Source organism: Lampris incognitus, chromosome 12, assembly GCF_029633865.1.
Source record: "Lampris incognitus isolate fLamInc1 chromosome 12, fLamInc1.hap2, whole genome shotgun sequence".
NCBI classification, from domain to species: domain Eukaryota; kingdom Metazoa; phylum Chordata; class Actinopteri; order Lampriformes; family Lampridae; genus Lampris; species Lampris incognitus.
This window is the reverse complement of record NC_079222.1, coordinates 25,027,318-25,038,957: the sequence shown is the minus strand read 5'-3', so window position 1 is coordinate 25,038,957 and position 11,640 is coordinate 25,027,318. Positions and strand designations below refer to the sequence as shown.

The 11,640-nt window shown below is 40.0% G+C and overlaps 1 protein-coding gene across 1 annotated transcript; it reads left to right on the top strand.

The window, feature by feature from the left end:
• The first annotated feature begins 16 nt into the window (after positions 1–16).
• coq4 (coenzyme Q4 homolog (S. cerevisiae)) lies at positions 17–10,587 on the top strand. Its single transcript, XM_056291031.1, has 7 exons — positions 17–169; positions 1,102–1,254; positions 4,624–4,720; positions 4,849–4,951; positions 5,155–5,284; positions 8,414–8,507; positions 9,920–10,587. Exons 1-7 carry the CDS (start codon positions 103–105, stop codon positions 10,113–10,115), a joined length of 840 nt encoding a protein of 279 aa, XP_056147006.1. The 5' UTR covers positions 17–102; the 3' UTR covers positions 10,116–10,587.
• The last annotated feature ends 1,053 nt before the right edge of the window (positions 10,588–11,640 follow it).

Sequence of the window (11,640 nt, the reverse complement as noted above, 5' to 3'; positions counted from 1 at the left end):
CACTGGTCAAACGCCGCCCCGTAGGACTGGAAGGGTAACAAAAGCGACTGCACCAAGGGCGCGCGCATCTTTTGCGCATGCGTAAATCGGCTCACCTTAACAATGTTCCGGTTCTGTGGCGTTCGCTATCCGAGGTCGGGAGGCAGACAGTATGTGTCGACTGCTAAAGGTATGCAATAAATTGAGTGTCCATTCACAAACGTTATTGCAATACAAGGTATTAGCAACCATAAAATCACTGCTGCCGTTCTTTTGTATACGTTTCAAGTAGCAAAAATGCTATTGACTAAACGTTAATAGCTCGTCTGCTACGTCACCCATCATGCCAATCAGTCAGCGTTTCTCCTTTTCAAGTGAAGTGCTTGTGGTCCATCGCTTGTCCTCTGTCCATGTGAATCAGTAGGAATGGGAAAGTTGCTTTCAAAATACAACTGCTGTGCAGCCATGTCTTGTGTTTTAACACGTTAAACATGACATGTTAAACATTTAACTTGTTTTACATGTTTTAACTGTGTTCTGTGAGGTGTCATTGAGTGCTCTGAATGGCGTCCACAAATAAAATGTATTATTATTGTTGTTGTTGTTGTTATGTCGTCTTTGTTTTCGGTCACAACATACCGTAGGACGTTCATAAACCTCTATAAACTATAATTAAAATGAGTATCCCATTTAGAAATAGCTGAATAGAAAATTGACCTCACACCTCCATCAGAATATTTTGGGAAAGTGTCATCTTCTTCAATAATTAATCATAATGCTCAGGCTACATTTGACATTTGCTGACAAGCAATCCAGTACCGTGGCGTTATGGTTCGTTTCAAGAAATCCCACTAGCACTAAAATGCGTGCTATTTGGTTTAACATTAAATCTGAAAGGTTATATGCATTCAATTTTTTTAAATTAAATCCAATTACTTGTTTCAAAAGAGAAAGAGGGAAGATGGTATCAGTTCTGCTTCAGTTTATCAGGTTCTCTGTTTTCATTGTTCTTGAAATATGTGTCACACATTAAACAGACTAGTGGTGTACTTTCGATTTCGTTTCAGGTAGTTTTGTTTTAAAAGTGTACATATTTCTAAAGTTATTCAATCTCTCCATCAGCACCACGTGTCTGTCAATACTACAGTAGCAGTGAGTTTGCAGACAGCCACCATGACAAACTGTACCCTGGGCATATTGCCACCAGCCCCATCCAGAAAGCCCTGTTGGCTATTGGGTCAGGGATGGCAGCATTGCAGAACCCATACAGGCATGGTGAGATACAAACTTCAGATTATGGTTAACATTGATATTTTCTAATGACTGTTGTGGCAATATGAAGTTGATGCTTTTTACTGTCTGTGATAACACCAGAACTTTCACTGACAACCATGTATTTTGAGATGTATTCCAAAAATAATTCCTATGTGGAGCATATGACTAAAATGGCAGCAAAATATTTTTTGGACATTGCTGTTTTATTATCACTTGAGTCAATCTAACACACACACACACACACACACACACACACACACACACACACACACACACACACACACAACAAAAAAAACATGAGCCAAATGGTTTTATTAGTGCCAGTCTAGTTATATTTATCACTTCATCAAATTTGCTGGTCATTTTATGATACGTATGTGCTAGTCATGTGATAATATTTGTTAGTTGCATTTTAACAGTCATTAGTTATGTTATGATACGATTAACATGATTGACATTGGTGGTGGTTGAGGTGAGTTACCCCCTTCATTGTGAAGCGCTTTGGGTGTTTAGAAAAGCGCTATATAAATGCAATGATGATGATTATTATTATTATTATTATATCTTGAATACTGACAGCAATGAGTTGCTGGCCATTATCCAATTGTTTATCCCTCAGGATATATATATACACTACCGTTCAAAAGTTTGGGGTCACCCAAACAATTTTGTGTTTTCCATGAAAAGTCACACTTATTCACCACCATATGTTGTGAAATGAATAGAAAATAGAGTCAAGACATTGACAAGGTTAGAAATAATGATTTGTATTTGAAATAAGATTTTTTTTACATCAAACTTTGCTTTCGTCAAAGAATCCTCCATTTGCAGCAATTACAGCATTGCAGACCTTTGGCATTCTAGCTGTTAATTTGTTGAGGTAATCTGGAGAAATTGCACCCCACGCTTCCAGAAGCAGCTCCCACAAGTTGGATTGGTTGGATGGGCACTTCTTGCGTACCATACGGTCAAGCTGCTCCCACAACAGCTCAATGGGGTTCAGATCTGGTGACTGCGCTGGCCACTCCATTACCGATAGAATACCAGCTGCCTGCTTCTGCTCTAAATAGTTCTTGCACAATTTGGAGGTGTGTTTAGGGTCATTGTCCTGTTGTAGGATGAAATTGGCTCCAATCAAGCGCTGTCCACAGGGTATGGCATGGCGTTGCAAAATGGAGTGATAGCCTTCCTTATTCAGAATCCCTTTTACCCTGTACAAATCTCCCACCTTACCAGCACCAAAGCAACCCCAGACCATCACATTACCTCCACCATGCTTAACAGATGGCGTCAGGCATTCTTCCAGCATCTTTTCATTTGTTCTGCGTCTCACAAACGTTCTTCTTTGTGATCCAAACACCTCAAACTTGGATTCATCCGTCCACAACACTTTTTCCAGTCTTCCTCTGTCCAATGTCTGTGTTCTTTTGCCCATCTTAATCTTTTTCTTTTATTGGTCAGTCTCAGATATGGCTTTTTCTTTGCCACTCTGCCCTGAAGCCCAGAATCCCGCAGCCGCCTCTTCACTGTAGATGTTGACACTGGTGTTTTGCGGGTACTATTTAATGAAGATGCCAGTTGGGGACCTGTGAGGCGTCTGTTTCTCAAACTAGAGACTCTAATGTACTTATCTTCTTGCTCAGTTGTGCAACGCGGCCTCCCACTTCTTTTTCTACTCTGGTTAGAGCCTGTTTGTGCTGTCCTCTGAAGGGAGTAGTACACACCGGGTTTAGGAAATCTTCAATTTCTTAGCAATTTCTCGCATGGAATAGCCTTCATTTCTAAGAACAAGAATAGACTGTCGAGTTTCAGATGAAAGTTCTCTTTTTCTGGCCATTTTGAGCGTTTAATTGACCCCACAAATGTGATGCTCCAGAAACTCAATCTGCTCAAAGGAAGGTCAGTTTTGTAGCTTCTGTAACGAGCTAAACTGTTTTCAGATGTGTGAACATGAATGCACAAGGGTTTTCTAATCATCAATTAGCCTTCTGAGCCAATGAGCAAACACATTGTACCATTAGAACACTGGAGTGATAGTTGCTTGAAATGGGCCTCTATACACCCATGTAGATATTGCACCAAAAACCAGACATTTGCAGCTAGAATAGTCATTTACCACATTAGCAATGTATAGAGTGTATTTCTTTAAAGTTAAGACTAGTTTAAAGTTATCTTCATTGAAAAGTACAGTGCTTTTCCTTCAAAAATATGGACATTTCAATGTGACCCCAAACTTTTGAACGGTAGTGTATATATATATACATATATATATATACGTATATGTCACCCATCATGCCAATCAGTCAGTGTCAATGTAGCAGCTGATGAGTGCGAGACGCACAAAACAGGCCTGTACTGCTATGCATTAAAACTTTTTTTCCTGCATCTGTATTAATATATATATAACTTTGTTAAAAGAAACACTAAACGGTAGGGAAAGTGCTCAACAAATAAGGAGCAAAATAATCCAGTGAGTCAAGTAAATTCTTGGTTCACTGGATTTTATATATGTGTGTGTGTATATATATATATATATATATATATATATATATATATATATATATACAGATGACAATTGTTTAAAATATAAATGATGACTACAGTAATATATTAAGCAGATAATAATTGTTTATTAATATTTGTACTTATGAGCACTGTGATGACAACCAAGTCACTGACATTTACCTTTTTTAATTCTGTAGCTTTCAGAAACCCTTGCTGATATTTCAAAGTGATTTTACGGTTAAGTAAAGCTAAAAACAATACATATACCTTCTTTTTTTTAATGCCAAAAACAACTGAAAAGTGACACAGAATTTGAGCTTGTTGATGAAGTTGAGGTCACACCTAGGAAATATTACATTGCGTCCGGATAGTGTAGCGATCTATTCCGTTGCCTACCAACGCAGGGATCGCCGGTCCGAATCCCCGTGTTACCGGTTGGTCGGATGTCCCTACAGACACAATTGGCCGTGTCTGCGGGTGGGAAGCCTGATGTGTACTGGTTGCTGCACTAGCGCCTCCTCTGGTCGGTCGAGGTGTCTGTTCGGGGGGGGGGGGGGGGGACTAGGAGGAATAGTGTAATGCTCCCACACGCTATGTCCCCCTGGCGAAAGTCCTCACTGTCAGGCGAAAAGAAGCAGCTGGCAACTCCACATGTATCGGAGGAAGCATGTGGTAGTCTGCAGCCCTCCCCGGATTGGCAGAGGGGGTGGAGCAGCGACCAGGACAGCTCAGAGAGCGGAGCGATTGGCCAGGTACAATTCGGGAGAAAAAGGGGGAAGAAATTTTTTTTAAAAACGAAGGAAATATTACATTTGTTGTATATGTAATATTATCTAAAAAAAAAAATTTCTCTTTACCATACAGACATGGTGGCTGTGCTTGGAGAGACAACAGGACACCTAGCCCTGATGAATCTCAGGGACAGGATGAGAAATGACCCTGAGGGCTATACAATTCTAATGTTAGTCATCGTACCACTATTATGCATTGTCTCGTGTTTGTACCTTTGAGATTATTGCCATACCTCTTGTGAATTTATGAGGGTTGTATTATTTGATCTATCTGTCATTTATCAACTGGTTATCATAGGGAAAGGCCAAGGATCCGGCTAGCTACCCTGGATATGAACAAGATGTCCTTGCTGCCCGATGGCTCCTTTGGGAGGGAATACCTACGTTTTCTACAGAGCAACGTAAGATGAAGAGAAGGTTTTGAAACTTTATATGCAGATAATGGTTTTGTAATCTTTCGTTTCAAATCCTTATTTCATTAAGATGAACTAAAAGAAATGCAGGTTTGTAGTAATTTTTATGAATTTTATTTCTTCCTTAATAATTGTTTAATCATATTTTCACTTTTTCATTGTCTTTTTCTGTTTCTGTATTTTCTTATCAGCACGTGACTCCTGACTCAAGGGCAGATGTGAAGTTTGTGGACGATGAGGAGTTGGCCTATGTGATGCAGCGATACAGAGAGGTCCATGATTTATTGCACACATTACTAGGCATGCCCACCAACATGCTAGGTAAGTCTGGTTTCATAGGTGTTATACTTCAATCTACAGAGGATATTAGTTGGTACATATATCACATTTTGTGGTATGATAGTAAAACAGAAAATGTTGTACTATAAAATATGGTGGTGGGGGATGATAATCAGTTTTGAGAATGTAATATGCTTTATCAGTCATTTGAATTAGCTTTAGGGTAATAAAGCAAGTTCTACTCATAGCTATCAAAATAATTACTGTAAAAAACGGGAAATCTTTTGAGGGGATTCTGCTGCAGAATAGTCACAAGTTAGGTGGTCTGTCTCACATTCAACTGAGCAAAGGCATGGTACTTTTGGTATCAGAGACGTTGACAAGCTTTACAGAGTTAGATTGTTTCATTCCTTGTTCTTCGTCCTTTGTTTATTATTTCTGTCACTAACTCTGCCTTTCTATTACTCTGTTTTTTTTCTCTCTCTTGCTTGCTTTCACTCTCACACTTGCTGTCATGGTGGGGCCGTGCCTATAGTCCCCGGGTCCTATATTCCCCGGGTCCTATGTTCCCCGATTGGGGGACATAGGACCCTTTCGAAAAAAAAAAGGGTCCCATATTCCCCGTTTTCCCCTAAAAAGGTCCTATAATCCCGGTTGCAATAGACACCGGGGAACATAGGACCCTCTTTTGGAAAAAGGGTCCTATATTCCCCGCTGTTTCCAGGGGGAAATAGGACCTTTTTCCAAATAAAGGGTCCTATATTCCCCGCTATTGCCAATCGAGGAACAAACCGGGGAATTTAGAACCCTTTTTGCAAATTATTTCCTTAATGGGTCCAAAATAATAAAAACTGGGGTCATGGCTGAGTTGTAGGCTACGACAATCTATTCCTCCGCTGATTAAATTAGGCCGTATTACCATTGTTGGCTGTTGTATATCGCAGGCCACCTTGAGTGTGTATCCAAATTCGGCCTAGAGGAGGCTGTAATTTGCTTTATTGTTATTTCTTACCAATATTTACTGCAGTAGGCCTAGTTAGTTGGCTCTCCGGCTCAGCATGGACAGTCGGCAATCAACGCAAGTTTGTCTTGCAGTAGGCCTGCCTACCAGTATAACCTTGCCATTTCTTCGCTCAAAGTTCAATTTGCACAGCACTGGACACTTCAGCCACTTTCTTGTTACTTTGCAGTTCGTTTTCCATATTAAATCACTTGGCAGACTTTCTTTCAAAAAGACTTTAATGATGAACTTTTTAGGCAGAGAACTTAGACCAGGACTTGGAATTTAGGACCAGCACAAAGTATCCATCAACGGGGGCCGCCTACCTTACACAATAGGCTAATTGCCTAATAATAATAATATGTGCTTCTCAAAAAACTAAAGGCTTGTGGAGGTGCTAAACCAAAAACATGAATCAAAGACGAACATCAAAGGATGTAAGGTAACACTCACCAAATGGTAAAAAAATAACAGAGGCAGTCCTCTATTTCACCATTTTATTGTTTGGCATCAGTCATTAAGGTTTCTGAAGAAGACCACCCGGCCAAGTTAATGACTGATGCCAAACAATAAAATGGTGAAATAGAGAATTGTGTCTTTTTTTTTCATTTGATGAGTGCTACCTTACATCCTTTGAGGTTCTTCTTTAATATAATAATAATAATAATAATAATAGTAATAATATCAATAATAATAATAATAATAAATAATAATAATAATAATAATAGCCTAATAATAATAATGATATAATAATAATAATAGCCTAATTATAAAAGAGGCCTGATAACAAATAACAATTACAGGTATAATACTATCAATAGTAACACTGATAATAGGCTATTAATAACAAAATGCTTCTAGTAAAAGCTTGGCTGAAAAAGGGTTGGTCTATGGCAGAAGCCCCCCAGAAAAGGCATGGTCTAAAACAAAAATCTCCAAGGCCTAACTAGCCTAACGTTAAGGCTTTTTTCTTCTTCAAAAAAGCAAAATGAGTAGTCCTAGTCCATTAGGCTACTCAACAAGAGGGGCTAAAACCCTGGATTTGATGTTGCCGACGCTGCAGGACCCTTTGCGCATTATAGATCCTTCTGATTGGGACTGTTGGCTCCCTCGCAACTTCTGCAATCACCCCCTGTCAGAATTCTGCACGGTGCACCATTTCTCCGTCAGGGGGATGCACGTGTTCCCCAACATCGTGCACAATAATGTTAGCATCCACGTCCTCCACTTCAAATCTATTTGTGATCAGTGGCACTCTACAGTTCCACCTCCAGCACCTCCATCTAATGGTGTCTTGATTGGTGCGGTGCTTCTGATATCTGAAGTTCTCATGTACCAACACTTTGCCCCCTCGATCACCATCCATAACTATCGCCATTGTTTGTCTTCTTGTAGGCTAGTAAGCACATGACAGTGAGTCCACGAGTTATCGCCGATAACAACCGATTGTTGCAAACTGTTGCAAGTTGGCAGACGGTTTAGACATTGGTGAATTTTGATCATGTGGTTTAGAACGCCAGGAAACTTGCGTGCAGATGACCACACATCCATGACAAGTTTTAGATATTTCCAAACTCGAAATCATGTGTGCATTTGGCTATTTATAAATTATTTTTCGAGCAATATGTGTTTTGTGATTCAGCTTTAGCGTTGTTGATTAGCCTTTCATTCATATTTTGTCAAAAAGGCGTATTCATTAGCCTAGGCCTATGTCCCGTTATTTCTGTAGCATACAGCATCTTAGAATCTTAAGAGACCAGGCAGATATTGTTATTATTTTATTGTTATTACCATGCTATATTAGCCTACTTTATAATTATAAATATTTCAATTATCCAATTTTTAGCATTTCTAATATAAGGCTATATTGTTATTATTATTATTATCATCATCATCATTATTATTAGGCTATTATCATCATTATTATTATTATGTTATTATTAGGGGAACATAGGACCCTATTTATAAAGAAAGGTCCTATGTTCCCCTGCACATACAAAACGGGGAACATAGGACCCTTTTGGGGAAAAGTGGGGAATATAGGGCCCTCTGTATACAAAAAGGTCCGATATTCCCCGGTCTCATACAAAGCGGGGAACATAGGACCCGGGGACTATAGGACCTGGGGACTATAGGGAGGACCCCGTCATGGTTTGCTTCTTATTTCTCAGGTGAGGTGGCAGTGAAGTGGTTTGAAGCGGCTCAGACCGGGTTGCCGATGTGCATTCTTGGAGCAGTGCTTGGACCACTTCGACTGAACACAGTGTGGGTGGGCCTTGCTGTCTTCTAACACATCCACCATCATCAGTCTCATGCAGCAAGCATTATAGTATATCAGCAACTTCAACAACCCATAGGTGTTATCACACGCATGGAAAGATTGGACAAAGGTTTCCATCACAAGGCTGAGTTGCATGAGAGCTGAACAAACACATCAACCCACGGCTTAAATTTACATTTACTTATTTAGCAGATGATTTTCTCTAAAGTGACTTACGAGAATCAACAATTAGCAGATAAATTCGAACGGTACCAGCTGGCATCATTGAGCACTAAATAGTATTCATGTCATAGACAAGAGTGCATGTGATGCCAAGTGCATTTAATGTAAGTGTGCCTTGAATCATCAAGAGGCAGTGAAAAGGAGAATCAAAATACAAAGTAGATGGACAATTCCAACAATCAGTATAAGAGACATTGCCACAAGTGCAAACGATGGCCAGTGCGGGTAGAAGAAGGGCAAAATAGTAGACACCAGTAATAATGTCTATAAAGTTACAACAGCCATGGCCGATTCCAACAATTATATTGAATGATTCATCCATCCATCCATGAATCCATGAATGATTCATATTAACTGGAAAATGGCACTAGTCAGTTTATATCTTGCTTAGAGACCTTTTAAGGATTAAGGTAGACCTGGAATAGGAAATTTTTAAGCCTTCCTTGAAGTAAATGAGTTAGTACCTTATTTCCTGAACTATAAGTCACTGTTTTTTTTTTTTTTTTTTTTTACTCATCTGGCTGGTCCTGCGATTTATATTCCAAAGCAATTTATACAATATGATTTAGTCAGATGAATACGCTGCATTTCAGCTAAGGCCACTAGATGACACTATTTAATCTTGAAAATACTGTACCACCATATAAATGCGACTATATATCGAGGCGACTTATATATGTTTATTTTTTTTCCCGCAATAACATTTTTTGACAGGTGCGATGTATACTCCAGTGTGACTTTTAGTCTGGGAAATATGGTAGCTCTGATGGAGGCTAGGAGTTCATTCCATCATTTTGGGAGCAAGTGAGAGAAAAGTCTGGACCCAGTGCTTGTTGCTCTTATAGCAGGGAGAGATAGTAGCCTACCAGTGGTAGAACAAAGAGGGTGAGCAGGAGTGTACGGGTTAATATGGGTTTGCAGTTAAGTCGGTGTAGTTCTTTGAACTGCTTGGGATGCCAACAGCAACTTGTCAGTGCTACCATTGTGACTAATGGAAGCCCTTGACATATTTCCCTACAATGCATGTCACTTCCAGGCACGTAAACCATTTTTTAGAAACTTTATTTTGCTTCACACCATTTTTGGAATACAATAAATAACCACACAACTATTTTTCTTTAAAGGAGTTCTTAAAAGTTGTGTCCTGTTGACAGTTTCCTGTTCCTTCTCACAGGCGACTGCAGCCATTATTGACATCCCTGGGTCCATGGGCTCTACGAAATGGACGTCAGGCCCGCTGTGTCCTCAGCGTTTTCTATGAAAAACGATGGGAGCAGAGTCTTGAAGATCTTAGGCACGAGCTGAACATTGAGCCACCTCCAATTACTTTCACTACCAGTGCCCAAGGAAATACCCAAGACAGAGTTTAGATAAGACATTTGTGAAGAATGACCTGGACTTCTAATAGCTATGAAACTAGAGACCTTTTTTGTGCAATATTGTGATGATTCTCAGTGGAACCGCACTCTGCAAGTTGTGCCAACCTTTTTCCATAAAGAAGGGGACAGAGTATGAAGCTCAATGGTCTCACTGTATTCATTAACAATGGACGAACTAAAAAAAAAAGAAGAAGAAAGAAACAAGTAGTTGGCTTTTGCTGAATTGATTCCCATTGTACCTTGGATTTCATCTTGGGTCTTGTTGAAATTAAACTTCGAACCTTTGCTTATTTCATCCAAAGTTGTAATTTCAGCCACAGAAATGTGTTTTTGCAACTTCCACTTACGTACGGTGCCAGCAACTAGTGCAATCACAGTCTGGTGAAATAGACAGTATTTCTTTACCATCTATGGTTGCTGCTTTAATCAGCTTGTCTAATTGCTGTGATGGATGGCATCCGGGAAACAAGTGCCTTTCTAAATTGTGGGTTTATCAAATTCAGATGTTGACTGTTTAGCACTTATCATCTGGCATTAATCCACCATCCTCCAAAGTGACTGACTGATCATGTCGGAGCCTTCTGCAACAGAAACAGCTTCCTGTAGTCGAAGGTGACCAATGGCACCAGGCCAAATCTGGATTTGACCTAATATATTGAATTGGAGTAGTCAAATGTCGTGTGGTAGGATGAACATGAGGAAACCCTCCCTACAATATGTTCAGAATGGTCAACAGAGTACAGAATGAGGTAATTTCTAATTGTTTGGTCCATCCATCCATCCATCCATTCATTATCTGAACCGCTTATCCTGCTCTCAGGGTCGCGGGGATGCTGGAGCCTATTCCAGCAGTCATTGGGCGGCAGGTGGGGAGACACCCTGGACAGGCCACCAGGTCTCAGATTTAAATCGTTTGCTGTCATTGTTCTCAAACAATGGCTGTTCTGCTTCTCCTTCCCCCTGTGGAGTTGTCCCGTCCACCTCCAGAGGATATCTTGGCCAGTAAGAATAGCTATCCTTATTTCCCCTTAGCACCTGTGCACCTACCTAAAATCATAAGATGAAAAGAACTCATGCTGTGCAGAATAACATCCTCTGTGCTATACAAGTGAGTGTGAATGGACGTTCTCATGATGTTGAGCTAATAGCAGATACAGGTTCATCTGTTTCTATTATTCCAGAGAGCACTTACCAGACCCTCTTTCCTACCTTTTGGTATGATGGTTTAGATGGTTCTGACCTTGCTGAGCCTACAGTGACTCTGCTCATATATTCAAGAGAGAAAATACCAGTTATAGGATATATGCATGCCACAGTAACTGAAGATGGACATTCAACTACAGGTTCCTTTGTAGTGGTTAAGTCAGATACTGCTCTGCTAGAGCTAGATTTTTTTGTTTTTTTGTTGTTGCACTGCATGAGTATTGAGGGCAGCAAAGTTGTTACTGTTCCCAGCCCTAATGACCCTCCTACTGTACAGAGGGAACCTACAGTACCAAGCACAACACCACAGACT

Coding starts and splice junctions, on each gene's coding strand:
- coq4 (XM_056291031.1), top strand. CDS start 103: ATGTTCCGGTTCTGTGGCGTTCGCTATCCGAGGTCGGGAGGCAGACAG. Junction 170..1,101: donor GTATGTGTCGACTGCTAAAG/GTATGCAATAAA, acceptor TCTCTCCATCAG/CACCACGTGTCTGTCAATAC. Junction 5,285..8,413: donor CATGCCCACCAACATGCTAG/GTAAGTCTGGTT, acceptor CTTATTTCTCAG/GTGAGGTGGCAGTGAAGTGG.